The sequence below is a fragment of the Equus quagga genome, chromosome 2 (assembly GCF_021613505.1).
Source record: "Equus quagga isolate Etosha38 chromosome 2, UCLA_HA_Equagga_1.0, whole genome shotgun sequence".
NCBI lineage: Eukaryota > Metazoa > Chordata > Mammalia > Perissodactyla > Equidae > Equus > Equus quagga.
In genome coordinates this window covers 50,806,218-50,821,853 of record NC_060268.1, presented here as the reverse complement: position 1 = coordinate 50,821,853, position 15,636 = coordinate 50,806,218, and the positions used below count along the sequence as shown (strand labels likewise).

The window sequence follows — 15,636 nt, the reverse complement described above, 5'->3', positions numbered from 1 at the left end:
TGGAGTGTAAAGTCCAAACTTCTTGAAATGGCATGGAAGAAAAGCTAAAACAAGAAGCACTGGGCTGTATTTGGGTTTCAGCAGGGGAAAATTTTTAGAATTTACTTCATAAAAAAAAATGGAGGCTGGCTTGGTGGCATAGTGGTTAAGTTTGCACACTCCACTTCGTTGGCCTGGGGTTCACGGGTGTGGACCTACACACTGCTTATCAAGCCACGCTGTGGCAGCACCCCACATACGAAATAGAGGAAGATTGGCACAGACGTTAGCTCAGCGACAATCTTCCTCAAGCAAAAAGAGCAAAATTGGCAACAGATGTTAGCTCAGGTCCAATCTTCCTCACCAAAAAAAAAAGCATAATAGGATCAGTCTTTTAACACCATAATTACAAATTGATATTTTTGTCTTTGAACATAATGTACCTTTGGGGAAAAATTAGTAATCTCACTGATGCCTCATTTATCTTAACTGATACAAATTTTGAACCATCATTAAATTTCACAGACACCATTGTACTTTACACAAACATTTGAAGCAGCTAAATTACATAATAAAATATCTTTACAAGTTAAAAACAAAGCAAAAACCAAATAAAACCCTGGAAACACCCCAACGTCCAACAAGAGAGGAATGATTAATTGTGGCCAGAGTTATTCAATGGACTATTACACAGCAGTGAAAATTAATTAACCACTATAACCACATTAACATGAATTAATCTCACCAATAGAATGGCGAGTAAAAAAAATGCAAGCCACTTTATGATTCCATTTATATAAAGTCCAAAGAAGCAAAAATGAACAATGCATTATCTAGGAATATAAACACGTGATGAAACAATAAAAAAATCCAAAAAAATGGTAAACATAGAATTCAGAATAGTAGTGATCTCTCAGCGGGAAGAGGAAAGGGGATGAAACAGGCAGGCATAAAAGAGGCAAAAAAGTTGTTGGAAATATTGTTTTTCTTACCATGGGTGATGGGCACATTAGTGTTCATTTCATTGTTATTCTTTATACCTTATACATTTTTATAATTTTTTGTATGTACTCTAAATTTTTCTAAAAGTTTCTACAATTTGGGATATGTTAGACACAGTCCCTGTGATGTCCAATATGGCAGTCAATAACCACAGGTGACTATTTAAATTAAGTTAATTATAAAATGATTGCTTGTTGCACTAGCCACATTCTAAGTGTTCAACAGCCACATGAGCAAGCGGCTATCATATTGGCAGTGCGGATACAGATTTCTTTCATGGCAGAAGGTTTTATTGGACAGTACTGGAAACGGTGACTATTTCCGAGAAGAGGCTCTGAAAACTCCCTTCCAGCACTTGGGTTTTTCCCTCAAAACTGGAGAATGACAAAACCCCCAGTTAGATTTGTGGAATCCAAAAGCAGAGGTGACCTGTGTCCTGGGTACAGTCTCAAATGGAAATTTTTGCAGAAGTTCCCACCATCCCTACCACATACCTTAGCGCAACGGCAGCAATACTGCAGAAGTGAGGCAAAGCCGGAGTACCCAGAGCAGCTGGAGACAGGCCCCAAGTCTCTGGAGCCACAGAGTGATGCAGAAGGGCCAGGAGCACGTCAGAGAGGACCTGACAGGATTTCCATCTTTGAGCCTAAGAATACATGGCCTGAAGACCAGAAACAGACGGGAGTGCTGACTTCTCCAGGGACGCCAGAGGGCAAAGATGCTAGGGCAGAGTCTGCTAATTCGCCCCCTATATCCCTTGTTCTCCCTTTCCTCCCTAGTAATAGAACCCCTACAAGGCTTCCCACAAAAAAGTCAGTATTTGCCAGCCTAGCCTGTAATCAGATACATGTGACTCAATTCTGTTCTATGAGTTTAAGTAGAAGGTTCTGTAAGCCTTTCTTAAAAGACAAGCATGAGACCTGAACTTTCTTCTTTATTCCCTCCTCTGTTTTGTTGCCTGGAACAGTGATGTAATGGTTGGAGCTTGAGGCACTCTCTGGACTATGAAGATAAGGGCCACACCTACAAATGGCAAAGCAGCCAGGTGTAAAGTGCCTGAATTTCTGATGCCTTTGTGGATGCAAATTAGCCAAGTTTACCCTGGAATACCTACCTCTGGACTTTTATATGAGAGAACAATATAACATCTATCTTTAAATTCTGTTAGTTTGGGTTACTAACAGCCAAGCATCATTCCAACTGATACAAATGTCCACAACTAGAGACCAGAGGGAACAAGGATGCTTCCAGTAATGTCAGCATGGAGTAATAAGGACCGTGGCATGCTCTCCATCCCTGAGATAATGTAGTACTACAGCAGCCTGCTAGAACTTAGAGTCAACCTTAGTGAAAAGGGGGTTGACAGAGAATGCGGAATTGATTAGGACTAAGTTTTCTACCACTAGGCAGACAGGAAGCTTGTGGGGGGAACTAAGTTCAGTTATAGAAAATTAAATAGTAACATTTCTTGCACTACTGAGCCCTGAGACTGAGATGGGTTCTAAAAAGATTGTAGCTGAAACCATGGCAACGGCAACAGATGAGGTCCAGGGAGTTTAGAGTGGAAGAAGAAGAAAAAAATGAATCTTAAAGATCTCAAATATCTAGTGTTACAGAAAAGAGAGGCAGCCAGCAGATTTTAAGAGTGAGAGAAAATTAAAAGAGAACTTTCAAACAAGTCTTATTTTTGTATTCCTTAGAGAATTAATAACCAACATTATCTTTCATATTGTTATCCTTGTTAGATTAGCTATTCAATACCAAAATTTTTATCCAAAGAGCTCATATTTAAAAAATAAAAACTACCTCCAATTCTGCATCACAAGTAATACTCTCAGCAGAGATCAAGAGGTTTAGGAACGTAGAACACTAGAAGGTCTCGACCAGGTTTATTGATTTTCATTCACTTACTGCTCCTTTATTAGTTTGGAGGCTCATGTAAAGGGAGATTGAAGGGAGGATAAGTTCAAGAAGAAGGGATAGCATGGCAATGCAACTGGAGGTTGCTAGAATTGCCTCGGATTTGACTTTGGGCAATCTACAGCGGGGGCATGAGGCTTGGAACAAATTATTATGCACAATATCACGTTCTTTATGCATGCCATTTACAAGGTTATATATAGTTATTCAAATCAAATCAACATGAACTTAATTGAAGGCAGCCTAGGTGGGCAAAAAACCTTCATGGGCTTACCATGCACTGAGCCGTATGTCGAAGAAAAGAGGGGTTTCTCATTCCACACAGCTTTCTTGATGGGAGTGGTGGCTACAGGACCACCAGCTGATACCACGTTCTCTATGCGAACTTTCTCTTAATTCCAGGTACAAGCTGCACAGAGACTCTCCTGGCTTCCAGCTGGGAAATAATAATTACTCTAGTTCATCACGTATCAGTAGCTTCCTGCTTAATTCTTCATTATGACTTTGGATCCAGACAGAAAGAATAAGAAACCATGAGTTAGATCAGGTGTATTTGGAATTATCTTCAGTATTGCCTATCGGCTATATCAGCTGATGCTTTATTATATAAACCACTGGGATTTCTGGCTAATTTTATTACCAGTTTTAGGTTGTGTGTATATTTCTCATCCATTCATTACATTTTAGTAGGAGTATGGGAAGCTGTTTCTATACTTGTTTGTAACTAGGCCCTGAAATGACATGAATGTCCTACTTAAAATTAAATATAAAAATGTGTATCAGAAAGAGATTAGGAAAAAGTATTATTTCCAAAATAAAAGCGCATACTGAATATTTTCAGATGATTTTACTCCTAACCCACTAAAAACACAGGTATGTGACAGTTTATAAAACAAAGAAATTCATGCTATTATGGCTTTTTAAATTTAGTTAACGCCAACAATTCTTGACCATTCTGGAATTTTGCACTAGTCTTTACTTAACTGCCACCTTTTCCCCTCTACTGCAGATGATAAAATTTGGATTATGTATTAATAAAATTCTGATACACAATATGAATGAAATGGACCCTGCCAAATATAATTAAAGTACAACAAAATCTTACATAACAAACCGATAATGTGGGGTATAGTCTTGTTCCCACCTTTCAGCACTTTAAATTGTTTATTCTGGATTCTTTAAGGAAAACTGAAATTAGTTAGATTTTGGGATTCTAGAGTTATGCAAATTTCTGCAACTCTAGGAAATAGGACAAGATATCAATTCTGACTTAGACAATGAGTGCTTATAATTTTCCCCATTCTCTTTTACGGGTGCTTTATTTGGTGAGATCTTTCTGTGATTATGGAACTAGAAAACCCATCACAGGAGGTCCTAGTTCATTTTATTTTCCCTCCTTCTTCAATACCTTCCAGTGGGGCTGCACTTCAAGGTTTAGCTAAGCAGGTGTAGGTTAAGCCTAGAGTCTAGACATTATTGGTAGGCTTTAAAGATGGACAGACCATATGACAGGAAATGGCTTATGAACTGGCACAGTGTTTACAAATCCTAGGGAGAGAATTTCAGATGCTGAGTCCAAGACTGACGAGCTCCCTTCAAGACTCCCCATTTGCTGCCATGCTCAGGCTTTCCCAGAGGTCCCAACGTCTAGCTTCTACTGGAATCAGCAGCCTTAACCAAATAGAAAGTGCTCTGATTTTTAGCTTGTGGTCAGGCTAGGATTAAGTTCTTCTGATTCCATGTCTAGAGAGAGGGCAAGTTCTGGTGGAAACTGATAAACAGAAGCCTCATTAAGCTGGAGTCAGGAGGCCAAAAGGGGGAGCTCTCATACCCTACTGTGATAGCAGAGCTCAGCAAGAAGAAGAAAGACTTCCTCTTCTTGATGGGCAAGAAGCTCAGCCAATGACAGACTGTCACAACTCAGCCAGTGAAAAGCCACTACACCTGAACTCTTTGCTTACAATAGCCCTCCCAACTTCCTCTTCCCCTCTATAAAAGAGTTTCTCTTCCCTGGCTGCTGGGGGACATGCATGTGGCTTGCCACGGTTGCAGACTCTGAATTGTAATTCTTTGCTGATCCTGAATAAAACCATTTTTGCTGGAGAAATAACTAGTTATCTATTTGCTTAAGGTCAACACTTTGGTGGCCCATATGGGAATCCAGAGAAGGACACCTCTTTGCTACCAGCAACTCTGAAGCTGGTGAGCAAACAGGTGTGGTACCCACAACAGAGCCCATTGAGCTTCCTGCTTTTCTCACTGACCCTGGAGTTTGATGGTAAGTCTTTCTCCTGCATCTGAGCTTCCACCCTCTTTATATTTGAGGCTCTCCAGGCTTTATTCAAGATTTATTCTAAGGCTTTATCCTTTTCTAGTTAAGGTCTTGACTGTGAGTACTTGGATGGCACTTCAGCCTGACTCTTTGAATCAGGGTATTTCTTTGAACTACGCTAGCCTTTAGTCCAATTCCTTTTGGAACTGGACTGTTCTCATACTTGGAGCTGGTTAGCCTTTGGTTGACTTTTGGACTGTTCAGGAACTGTGCCGTTCAGCCTTCTGCTCCCAACGGAGTCAGACTGTCCTTTAGAACTATGTTGATCAACCTTTCGTCCAATTCCCTTGGGAACCAAACTCTTCTTTGGAATTACATTGCTCCTTGGAACTGCACTGATTCAACCTTCAGTTCATCTTAATGAAATTGGACTGTTCTATTGGGACTGGCTGGTACTAAGCCTGCAGCCTGTTTGAGCTGTTCAAGCTGTTTAAGTGATTTGAGTTGTTTAGGCTGTTTGAGAATTATTCTTTCACTCTAGGAGAAAAAGCTCTAAGAAATGACATCTCAGTTATCTAAATATTTTGAGGGCTCGCCCCTCCCCTTTATAGGGACCCTAGCTAATTTTATGGTTAAAAACTGTAGTCATTCTTCATGTGCATTTTTAACTAAGTGGAATGATTTACCCGAAATTAATTTAGACTATCAATGGCCATTATGGGGAACTTTTGAATTCCCCAAACTTACTTTTCTTAAAACTGAATCAGACAACCATAACTCTGTAATTTCCAAAGCTGAACAGAATACCTATTTCAATTGGTATTTTGAGGCCTCGAAACATTATTAGGAGTCTGAAATTGCCTCTTTGCAAAATCAATATTTAAGATTAACTGAGGTAAACAAACTAGTAAAGAAAGAAAATGGCTTCTGAAGCCTCATGTTCTTCTCCTACAGCGTCATCTTCTTCTTCTTCCCTGGCTTCTTTATCTCAGGCCCACGTGCAACGCTGTCTTCCTCCTTCCCTTCTATATAGTCTACACCTCCTCTGTATCCTCAGTTACCCCATAATAACTCTCTCCCTGAACCTCCCCTCTCCTCTGAACCTCTCTCATTCCCTCTCCCTCTGAATCTATCAGAATTGTCCCTTTAAAAACTAAGCATTCTGAGGATCGAAAGGCTAAACCCTGAACTTCTTGTATTCACTGGACTAAGGTGGAACTGCGAGACAGTCAAAGATTTTCCCAAAGAAACTCAAGATCCTCACAGATTTGATAAGGAATTTAATATAGTCATTCAGACTTATCAACCTGGTTTCTCTGACTTTTATCAGCTACTTCATATGCTTGTTGGTGAAGGCCAGGCCCAGCATTGGATGAAAACTGCTAATTGGGGAAATCCTGAAAGGTCTCTGGAATTACAACCAGGAGACCAACCCACTGACCTGCTGTATAATCAGCCTCAGGCAACTGCTAGACAACTTCTTCAGGCAATTACAGGGCTATCCCAAAGCCTGTTGACTGCAACAAGATTCAGACTTGTGCACAAAAACCTGATGAACCTGTTCATGACTATTACAATCAACTTCAAATTATTTTTAAAGAAAATTCTGGTCTTTCTTCTGATATTGATTCCACCTGGGTAGGTTTTAACTCTATGTTTATTAATGGACTGAATCCATACCTTTCCCTTCCTGTAAAATGGACCAGGATGGAATGGGAGATTGTGTCCACTCCATATTTAGTTAATCTAGCAAACCAACTCTCTCACACTGTACATGAGTCACCTAAAAGAAAGACTGCTAAAATTCTTAATCTTCAACTCCAGAAAATGAAGGCCCCTAAATGAAAACAAAACTCTCTTAGTTTCTGTTATTATTGCAAAGAGCCAGGACATTGGAAAAGAGATGGTTACAACTTTAAGCATTTCATGTACCTTCAGCCCTCTAATGGGCTTTTCCAATGTCCTCCAAATTCCCAATGATGGGGCTCTGAGGAAATAGAGGGGCTCTTCCCAATCCTCCCTCTTAATCATTTTGGAGAAACATTTCTCCAGATTGGAGAAGAATCTCTTTCTGTCCTAAGTGACACTAGAGCCATACTCTGTGCTTAACCTCACTACTATAAAGCAGCCTCTGCCTCAGAGTACTAAAACAGTTCAAATAGTGGGGATTTTTAATGAACCTTAACATGTTCCTGTCTCTGATCCTATTCCCTTTTGTTTAGGTCCTTTGAAAGACACAGACCCTTTCCTCCTTAGTTTCTCCAACCCTATTCATTCCTACACTTGATCTTAGCCAAAAAGCTGAGAAGCGATCCTATTCATTTCTTAGGCTGAGACTTCTTGGAAAAGTATCATGCTGGAATTTCTTTCTCGTCAAAAGGAAAAATAATTCTAGAATTTGACAGTAGTCATCAAAAGAGCCAACCAGGTGAATTAAATGACCCCTTGACATTTTTTATTGTTTCCATCTTTAACGGTACTAGAGCTGATTCTGGAAACACTGATCATTTGTCCTATTAAATCAGCTACCACCCTTCTTATGGGCAAAAATCTTCAACTGATGTTGGTAAAATTTACAGCACACCTCCCATCAAGATTCAAATGATCCCTCAAAACCTCTCCCCAAAATTGATCAATATCCTAAAAGTAAAGAAGCCTTTTAAGGTATAAAGCCCATACTAGAAGACTGGAAGGCTCCTCACAAGAAGGCAGCATCCACCTGCTAAAGCTTTTACCCTTAAAGGGACATAAAGTTGCCAAGGAGAAACTGCAGTTTGCCCAAAGCCAGGTTTGACATTTAGGGCATCTGATATCAGAACAAGAGCTACACCTAGATCCAGATGAGCTTCATGGTGTCCTCGATTTCCCAAAACCCAAAACTAAGCACCAACTGCAAGGTTTTCCCAGGCTAGTTGGTTACTGGCAAAACTGGATTCCAAATTTCTCTCTTATGTCCAAACCTCTGTATCTTTTACTAATGAACAACCCCAACTTTAAAGGCTTTCAAACCTTAAAGGAGAGTTTGATGAACCCACTTGCCCTTGGACATCCCAATGATCAGATTCCCCTTTTCCTTTTTGTATGAAAGGGAAGGGAATGCCCTTGGGGTATCACCACTGAGGACCACCATCAGCCTACAGGCTATTATAGCCAGCAACTGGACCCTGTGGCATGGGGATCTCCTCCTTGCCTTACAGCCATTACTGCCACTGCCCTTTTGGTTAAGGCTGCTGAGAAAATCACTGTGGGATCCCCTTTAACCACTTTTGTACCTCATGCTGTGGAAGCCGTCCTGAGTTCTCATCACACTCAACATTTTTCAGTCAGCCGCCTGACCTCCTATGAAAGCCTTTTGTTAATTACTCCTCACAGAACTCTTTTATGTTGTAATAACCTTAACCCTGCTACTCTTCTCTCTTCCATTGCTGATGGAGTCCCTCACCACAGCTAAATGCTGATGGATCACCTCCTGACTCCTTGTGATGATCTGCAGGGAACTCCTTGGGTAATGATGACTTCTTGTGGTTTACTGATGGTTCTTATTTAAAGGGTGACAATGGCAAATACTGTGCTGGGTATGCTATTGATAGTCCTTTTCATATCATTGAGGGAGCACCTTTAGCAATGGCTACATGGGCCCAAAAGGCTGAATTATATGCTCTTACATGGGCTTGTACTTTAGCCAAGGGCAAAACCGCCAACATTTATACTGATAGTAGACATGCGTTTGGAGGAGCTCATGATTTGGGAATGTTGTGGAAGGAACGTGGCTTCCTTACTTCCAGTGAAAATGAAATTAAAAATGGCCACTATGTTGAGGAATTATTGGATGCTATACTTTTTCCTGCTGATTTAGCTATTATTAAGGTCCCGGGACACTCTAAACTTGGCTCTATGGAAGCTAAAAGAAATTGTCTAGCTAATATTTCCACAAAGAATGCAGCCCTTAAAGGAACCAACAACAGCCAAAGCTCTGTCAAGGTCCAAAGGGATTATTTTCCCAAATGATAACTTACAAAACCTGGCTAGAGAAGCCCAACAACTGGCCTCAGAAAAAGAAAAATAAGATTGAAAATTCAACAATTGCTGGTTTGATAAAAAGAAAAAGCTCTAGTTTGGACCAAATTAACCGCCAAGTCCTACCAGAGACTGTAAAATTCCCACTCCTAACCACTGCACATGCATTAAATCATTGGTCTACTGACAAAATGATATCATTCATGAATCAATATTAGTGGGGAAATATTAATAAGGCTGCAAAAAGCATCTACCTCACTTGTCCCACTTGTCCGAAACAAAACCCAGGGAAGTCTGTTCATACTGCTCCTAGAAATTTTAAACTGCCTAATGGACCACTCAAGGTTTGGTAAATGGATTCCACACAACTTCCCCTGTCTATGGATATAAATAGTTTCAGTTATGGTTTGTATGCTTTCTAACTGGACTGAAGCGTTCCTTTGCAGACAAGCTACTGCCTCTTCTGGGGCTAAAGTCCTTTCGGAAAGGATTATCCCCGCCTGGGGAACTCCTCTCAAGTTTCACAGGGATTGAGGGACCCATTTTACTGATCAGGTCCTTCCACAAGTTCGTGCTGTTGGGCCAGTTTTACAACATTTTCACTGTGCTTACCATCCCCAACACTCTGGTTTAGTTGAACGCATTAATGACATTATTAAGACTCAATTGGCAAAATTTATAGACCTTCCAAGTATGTTGGCCAAAGCACTGCCGTTGGTTCTTCTAAATCTCAGATCCACCCCCTTTAGAAAGCATAAACTCTCACCTTTGACATAGTTACAGGACATCAATGCAGTTGGCTCCTTCCTCTTTTGACCCACAGCTGATAAAAGGAGATGCACTCCAATACTGCAAAGGCCTAATTGCTCCTGTTAAAAATAACCATGTTTTAGTAGAGGAATCTTTTCACAGTGCGCTCCAGAGAAATGAAGACCTTAAGCATAACACTTTGCAACCTGGAGATTTTGTCTGTTGGAAAAGACACCTCCAGAAGGACTCTCTTCAACTCTTCTGGAAAGGCCCCTATCAGGTACTGCTTAACTAACTCTTGTGCCACAAAACTCCAGGATTTATGTGACACATCTGAAGAAAGTACCAGACCCTAACTAGACATACACATCCTCTGGTGACCTGAAAGTAAAGATTTCTAGAATTGAAGCAGACGACATCTGATGAGACAGCTTTCCCATGAGGCCCAGACCCAGCCTGTCAGAAGTCTGCCAAACCTTATTGATGACATATGCTTCAGATGATCTCCAATGCCTATGATCTTGACAATATATAGACTTTAGAAAAGAAAAATGCCTGAGAGTTCTCCCTTCTACCTCTTCTTCTTACTCAAATGTGGCCTCAACAGGTTTCCAATCTGTGCACCTTCCTTCCAACATGGAACATGACGCCGAGGAAAAGTCCCTCCTGATATTGAGGGCCAAAAAGCCGCTGAAACCAGAAAACCCTGACTTTCGATCCATGATGCTTTCAGAGAAAGATCCTGATCAAAAGGGAAAAATGTGGCAATAAACCGAAACCTCATTAAATTGGAGTCGGGAGGCCAAAAGGGGGCGCTCTCACCCCCTACTGTGACAGCGGAGCCCAAGAGAGAGGAGACAGACTTCCTCTTCTTCACCCGGCAAGAAGCTCAGCCAATGAGAGACTGTCACAGCTCAGCCAACTGAAAAGCCATTACACCTGAACGCTTTGTTTACAATAGCCCTCCCAACTTTCTCCTCCCTGGCTGCTGGGGGACTTGTATATGTCTCGCCATGGTGGCAGACTCTGAATTACAATTCTTTGCTTATCCCGAATAAACCCATTTTTGCTGGAGAAATAATTGGCCATCTATTTAAACAACAGGCAGATCTCAGTGAGACTTGGTGAGGAAAACCGCAGCTCTGTTTCCCAGGGGAAGGGCTGACGTTCTCCAGGCCTCCACTGGCTGCTCAGCGCAATGCCCGGGACTCGGCGACTCCCGACGCTAGCCTATCCGCCACCACCCTCCTAGCGCTGGGGCGGCCGGCGCGCCCCCGCCACCCGCGCCCCCGCCACGGTCAGCCCTCCTACCTGAACCCCAGCACGCATGCTCTCCCCGCCGCGGGCGCGCGCGCGCGCTCCCAGCCCCCTGAATCCCGCCACGCGCGCCGCCTGTCGAGCCGCAGCCCGCCCTTTCCCGCCGCGCTGCCTCGTGCCGCTGGCGCCCGCTGGCCGCGGGAGGCGCTGCTGTCGCCTCCTACTCCTCCAACTCCTCCCGCCTCCTCCCACTTCTCCTCCTCACTCCAGTTCCCACTCCCTGGGCGGGGGCGAGCGCGTCCGGTTTGCTGGAACCGTTCGGAAATGGCAACTTGCGCGGTGGAGGTGTTCGGGCTCCCGGAGGACGAGGTGCGGGGGCCGCGGGGCTGCGGGGCGGGCTTCCCATCGAGCTGCCCATGAGCCGGACCGGAGGAGGCGGCGGCGGCCCGGGGGTCCGCTGTCAGCCCCCTCCTCCCTCTGCCCGAGCCCCCGGAGCGCGCGAGGCGCCGTGGGGACCGTGGGGCGGCCCGGGGCGCGCGTGGTCGGGGGAAGGCTTGCTTTTAGGGAGCCGCGTTTTCCCTGCAAGTCTAGACTCCACGCCGCCTTCCTCGCTGGAGCCGCCGCCCTCCTTGTCAGTTTCCGTCGGGAAGTATTGAGGAGGGGGACGAGGCTGTGAGTGCGCGGGGGTGGGACGCGCATCACCCCGCCGGCCCCTTCCTGCCCCCCCCGCCAAGTATGCGTGAGCTCCCGGGGGTGGGGCGAGTTGCCCTGGGGCTTAGCATCCCGGTTGTGGATTAGCCTGCTCTCGCGGAGGCCCGCCGGACTAAACTTGATGAACTTTGACCTGAAGACTTCTAGTGAATTGTCATTAGCGGTTTTGGTTTTGTTCTTCTTTATCTGAAATCTTTTTTAGCTCCCTAACTGGAGATGGGGATGGAACTGGAGATGGGGATGGGAAGGCAGGTAGATAGATTTTCCACCTCATATTTAGCAACAAGTATCAAATGTGGAAAGTTCATGCAGTGTTTCCCCCGTCCTCATTGATATTTAAGAAAATAAAGCCGAAAAAGTATAAATACTTTAAAGAATTTCCCACAGCTATTCACTGTGGAATTTAAGTTCTGTGATTTGAGAAGGCAAAGCTGACTCTTCTTAGCTTAATAACTTATGCTGGTTATGCCTTACCCTTATTCAAAATAAGGCCGTTTGCAAGGAGTTGTTCTGTTTTAAATGAGATGTGGCTTCCCTATGCTCTTGGTGATTGTCTCAAAGATGGGAGTGGGTGGGAGATGAAAAGGCTATCTAGTCTAACAGAGACTAGTTCAGTTGGGGAAAAAAATCTAAACATTCTTGTTGTCTGACTAAGCTGTCACATGCACCTATTATCAAGATTGGACCCAATTAACTATAAATCCTCCAGCCTACTTTAAACTGATTGCTTAGGTGTCTTCTAGCAGTGTTGTAGTAGTGCCTTCTCTTAGAAACTTGCTATCTTCAACATCTTTTACAAAATATCTTTTACATTTCTCTTGAAAGTTCTTTGTTTATGAAATGGGCAATTTGTTTATGCAAACAAGTTATCTCACAGTATTTTGAGAATGATTGTGTGATGCAATTAGAATTTAATTTCTTAGTTATTGTTACTAGAAGAGAAGCAAAGTGGTGGTGGACAAATGGTGGCAGCTTGGTAGTCCTTCAGCGACAAGTCAGTATGTTATGGCTAAAGATAATGTCCCATTGCTGTTCTGTAGAAGAGATCAGAGGAAAATAAAGCAGTGTTGAACCTATGATAGCTTTCTTCTTATCAGTCAGATCTCCCTACTTGCTACAGTAAGCTGTGCAATGCAGATAACCTCAGGTAGGCATCCAACCCCATCAGGCTGGCCTTGGACTTTCTTTCCCTGTGGTGGTGGTGGTAGCTGTTACTCAGAGGTAGGCACTGCTGTTCCAGATTGCTCATTTCACTCCCTTCCAGCAGAGCCAATTGATCATAGACAAACTATTGCCACGTTGTTTGCTGTTCTCTCCCTCTTGGTACATGATCTGTCTTTGCAGTTATCTGCTTCTCTCATCATCGCTCTGCCCAGCTGACGTAGAAGGAATTATGGCAGTTAGGAGGTGGTCAGTAAGCCACTGGGGTTAAAGGGAAGAAACTCCAGCCTTTCAAAGGAGGTTTTCCTGAACTTGCTGAAGGATTTGTACCTCTGGAAAGCTTCATGGTGTGGGGCCCACTCCAGTGTTTACATGATGGAGGTCCTGTTGTCGAGTCCCGTGACTCAAATGCCTTCCAGCTCCCTCTGTCCACATTGAGGAAGAGAGTGAGATAGGAAGATGAGACATGATGATGAACTGCTGTCTCCCACTATAATTTGGATTATTCATTCAACAGACATTTATTAACTGTCTGTTCTGTATCACGCAGTATGCTAGGCATAGAGAGAGAAAAAACAGTCTCCACCTGTTTTGTGAGGAGCTCACAGTCAGGTGGGAGAGACAAAAATCGCTTGTTTTCTGGTAGAGGTTGCCATCTCAACGCTATCATTTGCCGTTTATTTTCTGGTCCATCACAAAAGTGAAAGAAGGCTTAGAAAAGCCACCCCCCATTTTTTAAGAAGAAAAACATTGCAGCTATGTCATTTTCTAAAACCACGTCTAGTCAGGGAATAGGCAGCCCTCTGCTGTTGATTAAAAGTAAGGTAGCTTTTCTATTCCAGCAAAAAGAGATGACTCTTATAAATTTGAAACTGAAACGTGGAGAAAAATGGATAGACATGGGAGAGAAGAGAGTGAGGGAATTATAATTTAACCAGTATGTACTGAATAGCCGCTGAGTCACACTGTATGAGCGTATTAGTGTTGACAGATGCCAGAGTTTCGATCATGATGCCTCCCTCACTTTTCAGTGAGTTTAGCTTCAGTGAGTTATGGTCCTGGCTCCATGTGCAGAATTTTGCCATTAAAGCATAACAAAAGGAAGCAGTGTAAGAGAATTTATACCAGATTTGCTCTATCTCTTGGGATTAACAGCAGAGGATAGCTCCCACTAATCTTTGGTGAGGAGTTGGGTGGATATAGGCAGTAGAATTCAGCATTCCTTCCAGCCTCATTTCAGTGGACCTCCCTGTTCTGTGGAGGCTGGAAAGCTAAACACCGTGTTTCGCAGTCCTGCTTGGCTTTAGCATTCTGCAAATAAGTTGTGAAATAGGTTTCTCAACTAGGTGTGCTTGAGATTTGGAAGGTGGAAATGAAGTGGAGCATAACTTCTTGTTTCTTTGGCTTTTTCTGACAAGCATAGTCATGTAGACATTGAGTTTTTCTGCACAAGTGTTCTGGTACCTAGTCACTTGTTTTGTGGGTATTGACAGGAAGTTGCAGAAGTGGTGGTGGCAGCAGCTTCCCAATCTCTAGATTAGGTATGTTCAGATATAGTGATGACTCCTGATCACCTACTTTTCTTTTGTTCTTTCTTTCTTTCTTTCTTTTTTTTTTGAGGAAGATTGGCCCTGAGCTAACTACTGCCAATCCTCCTCTTTTTGCTGAGGAAGACTGGCCCTGAGCTAACATCCTCACCCATCTTCCCCTACTTTATATGTGGGACGCCTACCACAGCATGGCTTTTGCCAAGGGATCCGAACCGGTGAACCCCGGGCCACCGAGAAGCGGAACGTGCGAACTTAACCGCTGCACCACCAGGCCGGCCCCCTCACCTACCTTTCTGACAGGGGTAGAGATAGCTTCCTGGGTGGGCCAGTGCCGAGATGTTGTTGACTCCTCTGGTGGCCCAGCCTACAGCTCGCGCCTCCAGCTCTTCCACCGATTTTGGAAGTACCTAATTCCCGGTATGAACTTCTTTCTTCTTAAACCGTCTAGAATGATTTTTATTTCCAACAACTGAAACAATGAAAAGAAGGAAGGACATAAAGAGGAAAGAGTTGAGAGTCTCCGCTGCCAGTTTGGGAGTTTGCACATATGGAAGAATGGAGGCCTTTGATGGTGACAGCTCCACCAGTGCATAGGCAACAGGGTAACTAAGAAGTGCACATTCCGACACTTCTAGACCCACTAGTGCCGGGCAGAAGTAGACCCTGCCTGCCCTGGCATCACACTGAGCCTGGGAACAAAGTTCCCAAACCTTTATTCTCTGCACACAAAGAAGGAGAAGCTCAGTTAAGCAGCAGCTGCGTTAGTATCTATCCCAATCTTTCATGTATTGTTTTTGCCATTACTGCTTTTTTGCAAATCTTTTATTCCAGTATAGTTTTAAAGTATTTTTCGTGTGTTTCCATGGGACCAAAGAAGTGGATAAAGATAGTTTATTTTTAATAATTTGCTTTTTAATTATTTTAAACCAACAGAGAAGTTGGAAGTACAGAATGAAGAACTCCAAATCCTCCTCAAGCAGATCCTCCAACTGCTGACATTGCACCACAGCTGCTCCC

At 43.3% G+C, this 15,636-nt stretch overlaps 1 protein-coding gene and 1 long non-coding RNA gene across 3 annotated transcripts in view; one reads left to right on the top strand and one right to left on the bottom strand.

Moving 5' to 3' along the window:
* Nucleotides 1–294: 294 nt before the first annotated feature.
* Nucleotides 295–11,359, bottom strand: LOC124231923 (uncharacterized). 2 transcript variants are annotated; one of them, XR_006886729.1, is made up of 3 exons: nt 11,252–11,359; nt 9,957–10,059; nt 295–3,403 (listed from the first exon to the last, which is right to left on the bottom strand). It is a non-coding gene; the product is annotated as an uncharacterized LOC124231923 (long non-coding RNA). The 2 variants fall into 2 exon arrangements; XR_006886724.1 differs by lacking the exon at nt 11,252–11,359 and having other exon boundaries at nt 295–1,642; nt 3,176–3,403; nt 9,957–10,406.
* A 91-nt stretch (nt 11,360–11,450) lies between these two features.
* NEDD4 (NEDD4 E3 ubiquitin protein ligase) overlaps nt 11,451–15,636 on the top strand; it is a 120,029-nt gene continuing 115,843 nt past the window's right edge. Inside the window, exon 1 of the mRNA XM_046653935.1 lies at nt 11,451–11,566. Coding sequence (XP_046509891.1) covers nt 11,522–11,566 — 45 coding nt within the window. The 5' untranslated portion in view covers nt 11,451–11,521. The remainder of the gene's footprint in view (nt 11,567–15,636) is intronic.